Here is a 16,009-nt window from a genome sequence, read left to right as displayed (position 1 = left end):
CTTTGCTATTATTTTCTCCCAATCTGAGGGCTGTCTTTTCACCTTACTTATAGTTTCCTTTGTTGTGCAAAAGCTTTTAAGTTTCATTAGGTCCCATTTGTTTATTTTTGCTTTTATTTCCAATATTCTGGGAGGTGGGTCATAGAGGATCCTGCTGTGATTCATGTCGGAGAGTGTTTTGCCTATGTTCTCCTCTAGGAGTTTTATAGTTTCTGGTCTTACATTTAGATCTTTAATCCATTTTGAGTTTATTTTTGTGTATGGTGTTAGAAAGTGTTCTAGTTTCATTCTTTTACAAGTGGTTGACCAGTTTTCCCAGCACCACTTGTTAAAGAGGTTGTCTTTTTTCCATTGTATATCCTTGCCTCCTTTGTCGAAGATAAGGTGTCCATAGGTTCGTGGATTTATCTCTGGGCTTTCTATTCTGTTCCATTGATCTATATTTCTGTCTTTGTGCCAGTACCATACTGTCTTGATGACTGTGGCTTTGTAGTAGAGTCTGAAGTCAGGTAGGTTGATTCCTCCTGTTCCATTCTTCTTTCTCAAGATTACTTTGGCTATTCGAGGTTTTTTGTATTTCCATACAAATTGTGAAATTATTTGTTCTAGTTCTGTGAAAAATACCGTTAGTAGCTTGATAAGGATTGCATTGAATCTATAGACTGCTTTGGGTAGTATAGCCATTTTGACAATATTGATTCTTCCACTCCATGAACACGGTATGTTTCTCCATCTGTTTGTGTCTTCTTTGATTTCTTTCATCAGTGTTTTATAGTTTTCTATGTAAAGGTCTTTTGTTTCTTTAGGTAGATATACTACTAAGTATTTTATTCTTTTTGTTGCAATGGTGAATGGTATTGTTTCCTTAATTTCTCTTTCTGTTTTCTCATTGTTAGTGTATAGGAATGCAAGGGATTTCTGTGTGTTAATTTTATATCCTGCAACTTTACTATATTCGCTGATTAGCTTTAGTAATTTTCTGGTAGAGTCTTTAGGGTTTTCTGTGTAGAGGATCATGTCATCTGCAAACAGTGAGAGTTTCACTTCTTCTTTTCCTATCTGGATTCCTTTTACTTCTTTTTCTGCTCTGATTGTGGCACACAAATTCTTAACCACCAAGCCACCAGGGAATTCCTAAAGAAGGATGACTTTTCACATTAGCATTAAATTATTTGCTCATTGGCACTCTGAGCAGTTTCTGTTTATTTCTGGTTTCCTTTAAACATACCTCTCTCTTGCTTTTTGCCTGAAAATTATAAATTTAGGGGGAAAATCCACAAATAATCAAGATTCTAATTCCTGTTGCCTTTTCTTCTGAACTGTGTCAGGGCAGGAATGCCCAGGAGTATCTGAAGATGCCCTGTGGTCAGCCAGATGTCTGCGGTGGGCATGGAGCAGCTATGTAATTAGTTAACCGTGCCTGCTGCTAACTGTTTGTTGCCTCCAAACAGGAGAGCTGAAGAGAGGCAGTTGCAGGTGCTGTTTTGTATCACAGCTAATGGCAGAGTCATCTCCTCTAAAAGGAACACGCCTGCCCTTCAGAAGCATGGCCTTTATTGTTTAGTGGAACTCTGGCAGAAGAAGATGGTTTTTAGTACCCTAGGGGTCCTTCATGGATGAAAAATTTATGTTAAACATTTAACATTTTGAAATGGTCGTATGGCATAGAAATCTCCTGCAGTCATCAGAGATGACACAGCCATTCGAGGTCATATTCTCATACTGTAATTTTCTCCTAGCTGTTTTATTTAACATTCAGTCCTGCTCAAGTGCTAAGGCAAAGGCTGTTTGCTGTCATCTTTGAAAATGATAAAGCCCACTGGGGTAACTGAAAAAAAATTGACAAAAATATTTCATAAAAATACTTTATATAATTTCAGTGTGTAATTAACCTTTATAAATGCACATCCACAGAGAAACAGACAGGCATAGGTACATGTTAATCACCTTTTTACTTTGTGCTCACTGTAAAATAAGTACTACCTTCTGTAGGAAACCAGAGACTCCTATCTAGTGAGTAAACTAAATAGGTCCGAAGGAACAGCCCATCGCCCACTGTCTTCAAGAACATTGGCTTGAAACTGCTCTCTTTTGTAACATTGGAAAGAATCTGACTTTTCTTCCTCAGATTTCTCTTTTTATTTACTTACTCTTTTGTGTTTTAGAAAGTTTGCTGACCATGTACGGTTTCCCTCAGGACATACAGTATACTCTGTCTCCTCTGTATGCTCAGAGAGAAATCCACCAGTCATGAGTCACCCTCAAGACCATCTGAAGAAAGGAAACTGCTTTGTAATTCTCCCCTGACACTCAGTTCACACAGTTGATTTCACACTTGTTGTTTCTCTTAATAATAATCAACATGTGTGTGTGTCTCTGTTTACACACAGAGATCTCTCATAAGCTAGATTAGTGAAGATTATAGTATTTAAATAAATATGTATCCTCTTCAATAAATTTGAGAGCTCCTCAGAGGTAAGACCATCTAATTCATCTTCTTATCTCCGTGTCTAGTTTGGTGCCTGACAGTTAGTAGGGAGTAAAAAATGTTTCTCAAATGAGTGATTACGTCTCCATGGTCTTCCAGTGGCAAGAAGATTAGAACAGTTTCTCAGAAAGATGGCCAGCAAGACAGATACCCCATTTTTCGTTCATATGTTTATCTTGAAGAAAGATGTTGATTTACCAGGGAGCAGGCTTTTCTCAGAAATTTTCTAAACTGTTCTTTACCAGGGCTCTGTTCATAGCGAGTATAGTGAAATGGCTTATCATCTGCCATATATGCAAAAACTTTGCGTATGCACTTGGTAGATAAAGAACAGGTAACCTAAAACTCCAATTAATGACAAAATTTCCAGTCAAAGGAGGAAAATAAAGAGAAGTAGTAGTTGCTGAATTCTTCAGTCAGGAAGCAAATTAATCCATTAACTAATAATTTAAAGGGGGGGAATTTTTTTAAAAAATGATAGTAATTGCTGACACTTAATAAGCACTTACTATATGTTGTGCACATAGTGCTTTGTGAAATTATCTATTTTGTTTGCATAATTTTATGATGGGTATTATCTGTTTTTGACAGATGCAGAACTTGGAACATAAAGAGGTTAAGCCCAGAGCCACACAACTAGTCACTGGAGATCAGAAACTGACACACATGTGCTGCCTCCAGAGTCAGTGCTTTTAATCACTTTTCAGCTTGGTGAAAACGGTCATCATTTCTGTTTAATAGAAAAAGACCTGTGATGCTAGCTTAAAGTACAGACACATAGGCAGTCTTGAAAACATTTCTTTTTCTTATTTTTCAATGGAGAAAAAAAAATCTAAACCTCCTTATATACCACAAAAACTGCTTTTCTATTCTTGAAGGAATTATCTTGTGACCTTTTTAGTAAATAAATGCAAAAGCTATCTAAGTTCTTGCCTTTTAATAAACTTGACATTCAAAACTGCCTTACAGTGCAGATCCAATTAAGTTTACTTCAAGCTACAACTTTCTGTGATCCAAGTGGGTCCCCAGTACACGTCAAGATTCTGATATAAAAAACTATGGGATATCTTTTAATATTTCAGATGGAGTTGGCTGTGGGTCCATTCTGCCGAAGAGTATCTGATTTGGGAAAGTCCTATCGAATGCTGAGGTCATTCAGGTGAGGCATAATTCTGTTATCACTGTTAATATAACCATACCTTGTTAGCAGATAAATCCTTTCTTATTCATGTTGATCTACATGAAATTGCCATTATTCAACCATTTTGTGATATACAACAAACAATGGCATTTTCATATGGTTCATCTTGAAAGTTATCCAAACCAGAAATTTATAATGTTATATGCAATAATGTGTGTGTGTGTGTGTGTGTGTGTGTGTGTGTGTATTGCAATTTAGTTGCAGTTCACCAGACTGAGCTGTTAAATTTTTTATTATGCTCTTTCTAGGGTAATTTTTAAAATTCTCCATTCTTACAGAAGTATATGGAATAACACCAGGCAGTTCATAACTATATAGACATCTTTTTCTGAACATGTTATTAGTTCATTTATCATTTCCAACCCAGTCTACTTCTGAAAAGGTCATAGGTTGCATGCCATTAAAGAAACAAAAACAAACTATTAAATAGAGTATTTGAAGGACCGAGTTTAGTGTTGAAATGCAGAGAATGACTGTAAATGTAGTAGATACTTTAAGGTAACCATGGCTAATGCAATTGAGCACAAAATTTGGGAATTGAGCTTCCTAGAAATCAATTCAAAAATAAAAATGAGTTAATTCAAACCCGTGATCTAAGAATGTATCAATTTAACAGGAAAATCCTTTTTAGTGCTAAATGCTTAGGTAGACCTTTTACCAACTCAAATTTTAAGGACCATTGAATAGTTTAATGTATAGGTCTTAAGTATCAGATTTTAGAAAATAAAAAGAAGTTGTGCATATGGCTGTTTATTCAAGCCAGACTTCCCAAACTTTTCACATCATGGCACACAGAAAACATATATGTACAAAAAAGATGACCAACCCTGAGAGCCAAGGGGATCAACGTAATAGTTACAACTTGTGACTGAAGCATGCCAGATGGGAAGCCTTGATGTCAGCTATCCATAATATCCTGAAGCGTGATGTTTTCTAATATTTCTTTCTAAAGATAGGTGAGAGAGTCCAGGCATGTGACTTTCTATAAACTGACTCAGTGCTAGAAACTCGAGTAATCAATAAGTAGTATGTTCTTTAAAAGGTTGCTTCACTCTCTTATGTCACGCAAGATCTTTGTAGAAAATTCAGGTATAATAGCACTTGAGATATCATAAACCTAAGGTTGTTGATTGAAAGAGGAGGCTTATCCTTTACTTTACCTATGTGTACTTGGCAAAGATATTTTTAATGCCAACACAAGAGCCTGAATTTGTATTTTTCTCAAATGCCTTATGTGTACAAAGTTGGATTGCAGAAAAAGTGGGGTCACAAGTGTTTCAGATACCTTCTTTGGATTAGCTCAAACCTTTTATAAGTATTTAAATATTTTGGAAGCCTTTGGGTTTGGCACTACTAAATATGGACAAGTTGAGAGATTAAGAGGCACTGAACTTACTGATCTTCCAGTTATCTCTATGTACCATTAAAAACAACCTTAATAAAACTCCTATAAAAAGGTGGTTGGATGGCATCACTGACTCAATGGACATGAGTTTAGGTAAACTCTGGGAGTTGGTGACAGACAGGGAGGCCTGGCATGCTGCAGTCCATGGGGTCACAAAGATGGACTTGAGTTTGGGTAAACTCCGGGAGTTGGTGATGGACAGGGAGGCCTGGCGTGCTGCAGTCCATGGGGTCACAAAGAGTCGGACACAACTGAGCGACTGAACTGAACTGAACTGAAAGTTACTTACTCTGAGTAAGATGGAAACACAGCAGTCCCAGTTGGATGATAAAATGCTGCCCTGAGTCACAGAATCTTAGCATGCTAGAGGACATTAACCAACTACTCATTTTAAAAGGCATGGGAAAAACCATGATTTGGAATTTGCTAGTTTAAGATTAGATAAATATTTTTGATAGTCCTACCTCCCATATTTGGTTGTTTATTCCATGTGCATGTATTAAGACAGTGCTTATCTTCCTATTTGCTAATGCAAGACAACCTTTATCCAGGTGCTTGCTTTTTTTTTTTTTTTTTTTTTTTAACTTTTTGGCCGTACTGCGCAGCGTGTGGGAACTTTATTTCCCAACCAGGGATCGAACCTGTACACCCTACAATGGAAGTGCAGTCTTAGCTGCTGGGTCAGCAAGGAAGTCCCTATCCAAGTGCTTTTAAAGTTCTGTCACAGCATGGAGATACATGTTCTGAGGGTTTCATATAAGAACAGTTCTTTTTTAAGTCATTTAAGATTTTCTGTCAACCCACCCCAGTTTCCACATGAGAAAAAGAATCTTTAAAGGAGTGTTTAAAGTTTGAATAGTAACACCTTCTACTATCTACTTAGGGAATAAAAATTTAATGATTGATTAGTGTATAATTTTTTTAAATCCTGGATTTTTTATAGCTACCTTCTGTCATGCGGCAATGGTCAATCTAGATGTGTTTCAAAACTTCAACCCTGACTGACAATAAGAGAGATTTTATGTTACCATCTAGCATATACTTGCATGCAAGCACCCTCAAAACCATGCATACAAACATGCACACAAACGTGTGCCATGAAACAAATTAACTCTTCCTTCGTGTGATATTCTCTGGTTTCTTTTGCATTTGGTTATTTTAACCCATTTAATTGGTTTCATGATGCACTAATGTTTTGCATCCAGTGGTTTCTCACCCTTCTCTCAGGGCCCTCTATTCTTATACTTGAGCTGTTCCAGTGGTAGGGGCTGAGTTTTGTTCCTTTCTCCATCTATAAAGATGTGCGCCCTTTTCTCCTGGAATGATGGTACCTGAGCTTCCTCCCACAGATTCCTCAGCTCCCAAGGCATTGGCACAGATATAATCAGAGTAGTTGAATCTTGCCTATGGAGGCTTCTCTATATCTTTAATTCATTGAAAAATTCTAAAATGGACTTACCTACCAGTGTATTCCTACAGTTGTTGGCTTAAATCTCAACATTCAGAAAACTAAGATCATGGCATCTGGTCCCATCACTTCATGACAAATAATTGGGAAAAAAATGGAAACAGTGATAGACTTTATTTTGGGGGGCTCCAAAATCACTGCAGATGGTGACTACAGCCATGAAATTAGAAGATGCTTGCTCCTTGGAAGAAAAGTTATGACCAACCTAGACAACATATTAAAAAGCAGAGACATTACTTTGCAAACAAAGGTCCATCTAATCAAAGCTATAGTTTTTCCAGTAGTCATGTATGGATGGCAGAGTTGGACTATAAAGAAAGCTGAGCACCAAAGAATTGATATTTTTGAACTGTGGTTTGGAAAAGACTCTTGAGAGTCCCTTGGACTGCAGGGATATCAAACCAGTCCACCCTCAAGGAAATCAGCCCGGAATATTCATTGGAAGGACTGATGCTAAAGCTGAAGCTCCAATACTTTGGCCCCCTGATGCGAAGAACTGACTCCTTGGAAAAGACCCTGATGCTGGCAAAGATTGAAGGCAGGAGGAGAAGGGGACGACAGTTGCTAAGATGGTTGGATGGCATCTCCGACTCAATGGACATGAGTTTGAGTAAACTCCTGGAGTTGGGATGGACAGGGAAGCCTGATGTGCTGCAGTCCATGGGGTCACAAAGAGTCAGACATGGCCAAAGCGACTGAGCTGAACTGATTCCTACAGATATATTGAACCTACAGAAATCTTTTGGATTGATTCTAGTGCTTTCTCAGTTGTTTGGGCGGTTTGGACACCGTTTGATAAAGATTTTAGGATTAAGTGGAACAGGAAATAAAGTGAAAGCATAGTATACTTTGGGGTTCAAATCTAAACCTGGCTGGAAGGATTTTAGGACCTGTCTTTGGAGAAGAGAGATGCCAGTTCTGCTGCCTCTGCCTATAAACGTGGTTGGGCAAGGCCCTGGCCCTGCCAGTTTCTCTGCAGTTTTCCTGAGAGGGGAGTTGACTTAGGACAGCATGCCCATGTGGAAGTCCCACAGAGGCCCTTCCTAGAGAGGAGTCAGTCAGTACAGAGTCGTCTTTATTCCAGTAACTCACTTCTAGGGCCTCCTCTTGCTTCCTGCAAAAACTTGTTGAGAGGTCCATCTCGTCTGCAGAATTTAGTCTTGAGCAGTTGCAGTGGCAGAGCCCACTCTTGTTCATCTTCTTGTCTCTGCTATGACAAGGAAAAGGCATCATCTAGTGGTCATTTCCATAATTGATCTGGACTGTTGTTCCCGGACTGAAGGTTCTAAGTCATATCCGAACCAGCTCAGTGGCCATCAGTAGGAAACTGGCTAAAACAGGCCACATTCATCGGATCAAATATATGCAGCCAATTAAAAATTTATACTGTTAGTTAATGTCCAAGAAAAAGAAAAATACTTCCTGATGTATCACAAAATGAAAAAACAGTCTACTCACCAGTATATACAATAGGCATCCCTACTGTTTTAAAAATAATGACCTGTGGCTTTGGAGAGGAGAAGTCAAGGACGAGCATCAAACTATTACCTTTGGAGAGTAGCATTGTTTCTAGTGGTTTTTTTAAAAAGAAATTTCTTAAATTTTTCAAATTTTTTGCTTTGGTTCTTGTATATTTGTAGTTAGAAGTGTCAACAAGTATATTTAAAAATTCCTCTTACAGTATTTCTCCCATTTAAAAATAACAAGTGAGCCTAAAAATAACATAAAATATACTAAAATATTATATAGTAGGGGGTTGGGGGGCAAGAAAGACAGCCAGACACCCACAAGAGGGGCAGCAGGCGCAGTGCCAGGGAGGGTGACAGAGCCGGGCTGCCAGTCCGGACCTCAGGTGCAGCCTTCCCTCCCCCTCCCCAGACGCCCTGGTCTGGGCAAGCACCCCCTTCCCCCATCAGGCCGCCATCTGCCTCAGGGCATCCTCCTTGATGGTGATATTAGTGGATTCTTTAATTAGGCCGGCCAGCTTCTTGCATGCATTTGCATTTTCCTGTCTGCATCAGAGTTTCTCAGGCAGCAGCAATCTTTTACCCCAGAGAGAAGGCTGCCTCAGAACGCTGCTGACATTAGGGACGTGCCCCTGGGTGTTTGCGTTGTAGGTGCACACAGGACACGTGAGCCCCCATCTCCGTCCATCCCTCTGCAGCATGGTGTGTCCCCCAAGTGGCGTTCGTGCGGGAGGTTACCTTCCCTCCTCCTGCCCAGGGGCCTGTCCATGCAGACCACTAAAGACCCTGCCTTCTAGCAGGCCCCAGCGTCCCCACTCCCCAGGGAACAGCCTGGTCCCTGAATTACATCCACAGCTCGCTCTGCTGAAAGCCTCCTCAGGTTTAATGAAAAAGCAATGAGAGCTGTCAGGAGATAGGGGCTGTTCTGATGGGTCTGTGAGCACGCGGGGCGCTGGAGAAGGGAGACCGTCAGTAACTCTGATGGTATAGCGTTCACGTCAGCTGTCTTCAGCTGGAGTGGTGGTGAGGGGTTCCCATGGCTACACTTTACCTCCCTGATCACCTGATGCTTGAGATTCAGAGCAGCGCCTGGCCTGTGAGTCTGCAGACCCGAGGGTGGCTGTCTCCACAGCCTCCAGGATGAGCGCTCCCAGACCCAGGACCCCAGATGGGTTCTGTTCCTCCTTTCCACTTGGGCCACGCTCTGCAGTCACGATTTCCGCATGGTTTCTGGGTTCTTAATTCCAAGTTTCTAATGTCAGCGTTGAAGCCAGAAGGCAGCCACATCTGGGGCTTCGTTTGCTTTGCTGTCTGCCAGTACTTCAGCAGTGCCGGGAGCTCCCGGGTGAACATGCAGGGCTGGACGTTTCATTTTTGTCGTCTTCATTCTAGCAGTCGTTGTTTCGTCGTTATTGTATGTTAGCCTGTGCTGAGCGTTGTCCTGGGATTTTCTCTTTCCATCTTCAGGACAACAGTTGAGAGTTGGGGGCTCATTCAGTTCTGAGGGGTCAGTTTTCAGATTGCGCGTGTGAGAGCTGTGAGCTTTGGGGCTGGATTTAAGACTCCCGCCCATGCTCACAGCCACCATGCCCCACGTCTTATTCCAGAAGTTCTCATTCGTTCTCACGGGGATGGTCCTGGATGTGAAACATCCAGGAAAACATGGGAAAGTGTTACAGACCATCTAGACTCCCCACTCTGGCCGTGCCCTCCTAATCTGAAATCCCCTGTCTCCCTGACTTCCGCCGCAGACAGCCTGCCAGGAGATGCCTCAGGAGCCTTGATCCATGTATGCACTTTTATTCCTAGAGAATGTCTGAAATCCCTGCCTCCTTTCCATCCTAGTCCCCTGGGACAGACAACCTTGACCTCCAAAACAGGAACCTGGGGGGCCTCTCACCTCTCTGCTCTGAGCCCTGACTCACCCCCAGGCGTCAGCCTCCTGCTTTGTTCTCTCCTGGGACACACATGGCCCCTCCAGCCACCATATGTGGATCTCTTCCCGTCTCTGAAACCCCCACCATGTCCAGTGCAGGGAGAAGGCCTGTGTCCTCCCTGCCGCCTCATTTCTCTGCTGATTCCGAATCTCAGGAGTCTGGCCTCCTTCCTGGCCCCTCACCAAAAGCAGCTTTGGAGTGGGGGCAGCGGCAGGCAGCATGCAGCACAGACCACCTCGGACACTGGCTGTGGACAGGCTAGCAGGAGGACGTGGGTCTTACTCCACTTTCTGAAGTGGACTTTTCAGAAGACTGACAGCTGCACAGATCCCTTAAATGTGGAGATCTCTACTAGAAGCATAATTAATTTTTCTAATTAACCTAATGCTTGATTAATTAAGACTACTAGCTGCCTTTGAAGTTTAACCTTGAAAGCACTGCTATTTGGAGTATTTTTTCTTAGAATGATTTTGTGGCATCGGGCTGTCTGCATTCTGTAACACCTTAATTTGTTTCCGTTTGTTCCTTGTGTCACCTCAGACGGTGATGCATTTCTTGAACTCCCTGGTATTTCAGATCCCACCTGCAGTCAGGGAGGATGGGGCTTTTCATGCTCTGTTCTTTTGGCTTCTTAAAACAAGCACCAGAAACAAAATGTCTGCGGTCAGTGTTTACAAGTAATTGTGTCAGTGAGGCATAATACCAAATCAAATCCAGTTTTGCTTCCCATGGCTTTTTTGGCAGTCCTGTTAGTGGCTACATTTGGTCTTGGCAGAAAAAGAACATCTGTGACTCAGAGCTCCAAAGGGACAGATGATTGACCAAAAGATGCTATTTCAAAACGAGCTGATTTCTCCCAGGCTTTGCCCTATGCTGGTGTCACCAACAGCAGCCACGGTGCATAGCTCTGCTGGGCTGCTGGACGGGGCGCGTTTCAGATTGTTTCTCCCTCCCTGCCTCCTTCCCACTCCCCTGCTCACCGTATTCCCTTTCCGCCCTTGTAGTGTCTGTACTGAGGGATGCGACGTCGCTGGCGGTCCAGTGGTCAGGACTCAGCACTGCCACTGCTCTGGGCCTGGGCTCAATCCCTGGTCAGGGAACGAAGATCCTGCAAGCCACATGGCCCAGCCAGTGTGTGTGTGTGTACGAACACAGATATTCAAATTGCAAAACTAATTTAATTGCTGTAGATAAGTTTCAAATTTGACTTTAAATTTCCTGAAGCCGAAGATAAAAGAGGAACAGAATCAGCTATGTAATTCTCATTTCCGGAAAGAGGAAAATGTATCAGCTCTTTGGAAAACAGTTCCGTGTTTCTTAGTGTTTCATCCTAAACCATTTGTACGTGAGGCTTCAGATAGCTCCGAGAGGGACTGAGGACCAAAATGCCTGGCCATCTTCCTGTCACAGTGGCAGAAAGGATTCCATCTGGCTGCTTTTCAGCGAGTTGAGGACTGGCCTCTGCCCTGGTTCTCCGTCATCACCCAGGGTTCTGGGTGAATCCTACCGTGTCACATGCCATAGCAAAGAGCAGGCGTTACTGGGGCAGGGGAGGGCCCTCACCGGACCAGGGGCGGCTAGAGAGAGGGGGAGGCATGAACTCCCCTGTCTCGGCACATGGCTCTGGGTGGCCTTTCACGTGTGCCGGACCTGCAGGGTGAGCCCATGACCCAGTAGAGGAGTCCCTCCCGACTGGCTCTTCCCCCTGTTTAGTTCTAACCTGGAAGCAGTCACGTCAGTGGTGCTCTTGACTCCTGGCTGGACTTGGAGGATGGGAGTGTCAACTGCTCAGCACCCGAGGACCTCAGGCTATGAGGTGTTTTCAGCTTCCCCTGCCAGAACAGGGGCCTGCCGGCTGTAAGGAGTGGAGCTCTGGGGCAGTGTCATCCCCTCTACCCAGAGTCAGCCTCAGAGACCTCTGAGACCATGCCAGTCATCACCCCACAGGACCTTCAGGTCATGCCAGCTGAAAATAATTCCATGAGAGAGTGTGATGAGATGGTTCTAGTAGGTGGGTGACTGGAGATCCACTTTGACCCATAGAGAGAATCTGGGGTTCCTAAATAGATACTAACTGCACAGCCTTTAGACAATGTACTGGAAACATTCATTTGCTCAGGTTATCGCATAGGAGCTGTTGGCAGTTTGAAGTTGTGCTTTCTCCAGGGGTCTTTGTTTCTCTCTGAGAATAAGTCCATTCTAAAAATAGAGGCTATAAAACACTGATGAAAGAAATCAAAGAGGACACAAACAGATGGAGAAACATACCGTGCTCATGGATTGGAAGAATCAATATTATCAAAATGGCTATTCTACCCAAAGCAATCTATAGATTCAATGCAATCCCTATCAAGTTACCAACGGTATTTTTCACAGAACTAGAACAAATAATTTCACAATTTGTATGGAAATACAAAAAACCTCGAATAGCCAAAGTAATCTTGAGAAAGAAGAATGGAACTGGAGGAATCAACCTACCTGACTTCAGACTCTACTACAAAGCCACAGTCATCAAGACAGTATGGTACTGGCACAAAGACAGAAATATAGATCAATGGAATAGAATAGAAAGCCCAGAGATAAATCCACGAACCTATGGACACCTCATCTTTGACAAAGGAGGCAAGGATATACAATGGAAAAAAGACAATCTCTTTAACAAGTGGTGCTGGGAAAACTGGTCAACCACTTGTAAAAGAATGAAACTCGAACACTTTCTAACACCATACACAAAAATAAACTCAAAATGGATTAAAGATCTAAATGTAAGACCAGAAACTATAAAACTCCTAGAGGAGAACATAGGCAAAACACTCTCCGACATAAATCACAGCAAGATCTTCTATGACCCACCTCCCAGAATATTGGAAATAAAAGCAAAAATAAACAAATGGGACCTAATGAAAATTAAAAGCTTTTGCACAACAAAGGAAACTATAAGTAAGGTGAAAAGACAGCCCTCAGATTGGGAGAAAATAATAACAAATGAGGAAACAGACAAAGGATTAATCTCAAAAATATACAAGCAACTCCTGAAGCTCAATTCCAGAAAAATAAACGACCCAATCAAAAAATGGGCCAAAGAACTAAACAGACATTTCTCCAAAGAAGACATACAGATGGCTAACAAACACATGAAAAGATGCTCAACATCACTCATCATCAGAGAAATGCAAATCAAAACCACAATGAGGTACCATTACACGCCAGTCAGGATGGCTGCTATCCAAAAGTCTACAAGCAATAAATGCTGGAGAGGGTGTGGAGAAAAGGGAACCCTCTTACACTGTTGGTGGGAATGCAAACTAGTACAGCCACTATGGAAAACAGTGTGGAGATTTCTTAAAAAACTGGAAATAGAACTGCCATATGACCCAGCAATACCACTTCTAGGCATACACACTGAGGAATCCAGATCTGAAAGAGACACGTGCACCCCAATGTTCATTGCAGCACTGTTTATAATAGCCAGGACATGGAAGCAACCCAGATGCCCATCAGCAGATGAATGGATAGGGAAGCTGTGGTACATATACACCATGGAATATTACTCAGCCGTTAAAAAGAATTCATTTGAATCAGTTCTAATGAGATGGATGAAACTGGAGCCCATTATACAGAGTGAAGTAAGCCAGAAAGATAAAGAACATTACAGTATACTAACACATATATACGGAATTTAGAAAGATGGTAATGATGGCCCTATATGCAGGGCAGAAGAAGAGACGCAGAAGTACAGAACAGACTTTTGAACTCTGTGGGAGAAGGTGAGGGTGGGATGTTTTGAAAGAACAGCATGTATATTATCTATGGTGAAACGGACCACCAGTCCATGTGGGATACATGAGTCAGGTGCTCGGGCCTGGGTGCACTGGGAGGACCCTGAGGAGTCGGGTGGGGAGGGAGGTGGGAGGGGGGATCGGGATGGGGAATACGTGTAACTATATGGCTGATTCATGTCAATGTATGACAAAACCCACTGAAATGTTGTAAAGTGATTGGCCTCCAACTAATAAAATAATATTTAAAAAAAATAAATAAATAAATAAAAATAAAAAAATAAAAATAGAGGCATAGCCGTTCCAGTTGATGTACTGAAAGAGGCTGCCTAGCAAAATGAAGATGTTTGAGTCTGTGTTCCACCCTTTCCTGGCGTTTACTTGCTCTCTGCCTCCGAGTTTACTTTTCTGTAAAGTGGGGATGTAACAGTGCCTCCTCATAGGGTTGTTTGGAGGAATAAACGCATTCACATTTATAAAGCTTTTCATAAGTGCTCTATGTAGTTAAAACTGGGAGCTTTGTTCCTATGGAGATGGGATCTTCCATATACAAGAGAACAGCTTACAGGAACGCCTGCGGGCAAACCAAAAGTCCCTGCAGCAACATTTTCATACCTGAGTAGGTGCTGAATGTGTTGCCTACAGCTTTGCAGCATAGAACCCTGTGAGATGATTGACCTTGAGAATCTCTGAGGTGAGCGTACTGCCCGAGGCCGTGGGAAGACCCTAGTCCTACTCCCACGGAGGACCTGGTTCAGAGCTTCATGGATGTCTGCTAACAGCACAAGTGAAGTGAAGAGTAGCTAAAGACTATAAATTACAGAATGAAGTTATTTTTATAGAACAGTTGAAATTAGAAAAATTCCTACAAGGGATAAATTTTACTTGTTTAGTCACTCTGATTGTTTAGTCAGTCATGTCTGGCTCTTTTGGGACCCCATGGACTATAGCCCACCAGGCTCCTCTGTCCATGGGATTTCCCAGGCAAGAATACTGGAGTGGGTTGCCATTTCCTTCTCCAGGAGATCTGCCCCACTGAGGGATTGAACTCATGTCTCCTGGTTGGCAGGCGTATTCTTTGCCTCTGAGCTGCCTTGGAAGCCCCAGATTTTACTTACAGAATATTTAATATAAAGACATTCTTTCCACTAATATTCTGGACCCAGCCAGAACCAGCTGTCTGGTGAGAGCTCTCCTGACTCTTGAGTGAGCCGTCAGAGTGGTGAAGAAGCTCGTCCTGCTTTGTGCAGGCCCTCAGCTGTAGACTGGAGTAAATAGCATGGGGTGAAGTGTGAGGCCAGGATACAGGGCTAGTGTACAGGATTCAGAATCTCTGCTCAGTCAGATGTTGCCATCTTACCTCTTGAGATTCAGTCTCTACAGCTTGGCCTTTATCCGAGCCCAAAGCCAAGGAGGAGTCAGTGAAAATTTCAAATTATTTTTGCCAGCATTTTGACAAAGTAGTAGATGGTTACTAACAGGGTAGATTTGCCTGCAGTTTCCTGTAAAATGCAAGCAGGCATACACTGGAGATATTACAGGTTTGGTTCCAGCCCACTGCCTCACAGCAACTCTCAGAGTAAAGCCAATCACATGAATTATTTGGCTTCCCAGTGCATATTAAAGCTATGTTTAAACTATCCTCTAGTTAATTAAGGATGTAGTAACATTATGCCAAAAAAATAGTACATATCTTAATTTAAAATATTGCTAAAAAAAGATGCTAACCATCATCTGACACCACAGAGCAGGGTTGCACAAACCTTCAGTTTGTTAAAAAAAAAAAGCTAACAAAAAAAACCCCCACCAAATCTGTGAAGCACAGTAAAATGAGACAAGCCTATCTTGGATGGTGACACCTAGACACACGGTGTTTTCAAGAGAGGGATGTCCAGGAGGTAATAATTTCATATATATAAGGATATAATTGCTCTTTGAAAAGCTGCATAGAAAATGGTTGAATTTATCCATATTAGCTTATAGTCCATGGAAGGATTATATACAAACTAAAAGCTGAAAGTTTTGGCCACCATTAGAATCTTTTAGTTAGAACTGCTTGAAGGCTTTAACTATGTGCTTTCATTTTAGCCTTTCAGATGAGCTTTAAGAGGAGGTTTTGCTGAATCACTTTGAAGTAAAGTCAGACCCAAAGGCAGTGAGCTGGGGGCCAAGGAAGGAGCTGAAGGGAGGGTCAGCCTACGTGTGTGTGTGTGTGTGTGTGTGTGTGTGAGGCTAAGAAATGGTTAAGAATTATCCAGCCTAGGA

At 42.1% G+C, this 16,009-nt stretch overlaps 1 protein-coding gene across 2 annotated transcripts in view; it reads left to right on the top strand.

Annotated features, from left to right (window-relative positions):
- The window catches only part of COG5 (component of oligomeric golgi complex 5), a 276,034-nt gene that overhangs the window by 250,198 nt on the left and 9,827 nt on the right, over positions 1-16,009 (top strand). For both annotated transcript variants that reach the window (XM_065939836.1, XM_065939837.1), the window contains one exon: positions 3,571-3,647. In XM_065939836.1, coding sequence (XP_065795908.1) covers positions 3,571-3,647 — 77 coding nt within the window. The remainder of the gene's footprint in view (positions 1-3,570; positions 3,648-16,009) is intronic.

Source organism: Muntiacus reevesi, chromosome 6, assembly GCF_963930625.1.
Source record: "Muntiacus reevesi chromosome 6, mMunRee1.1, whole genome shotgun sequence".
Taxonomy (NCBI): Eukaryota; Metazoa; Chordata; class Mammalia; order Artiodactyla; family Cervidae; genus Muntiacus; species Muntiacus reevesi.
The sequence above is the reverse complement of the archived record's forward strand: the minus strand, read 5'-3'. Positions and strand labels throughout refer to the sequence as shown.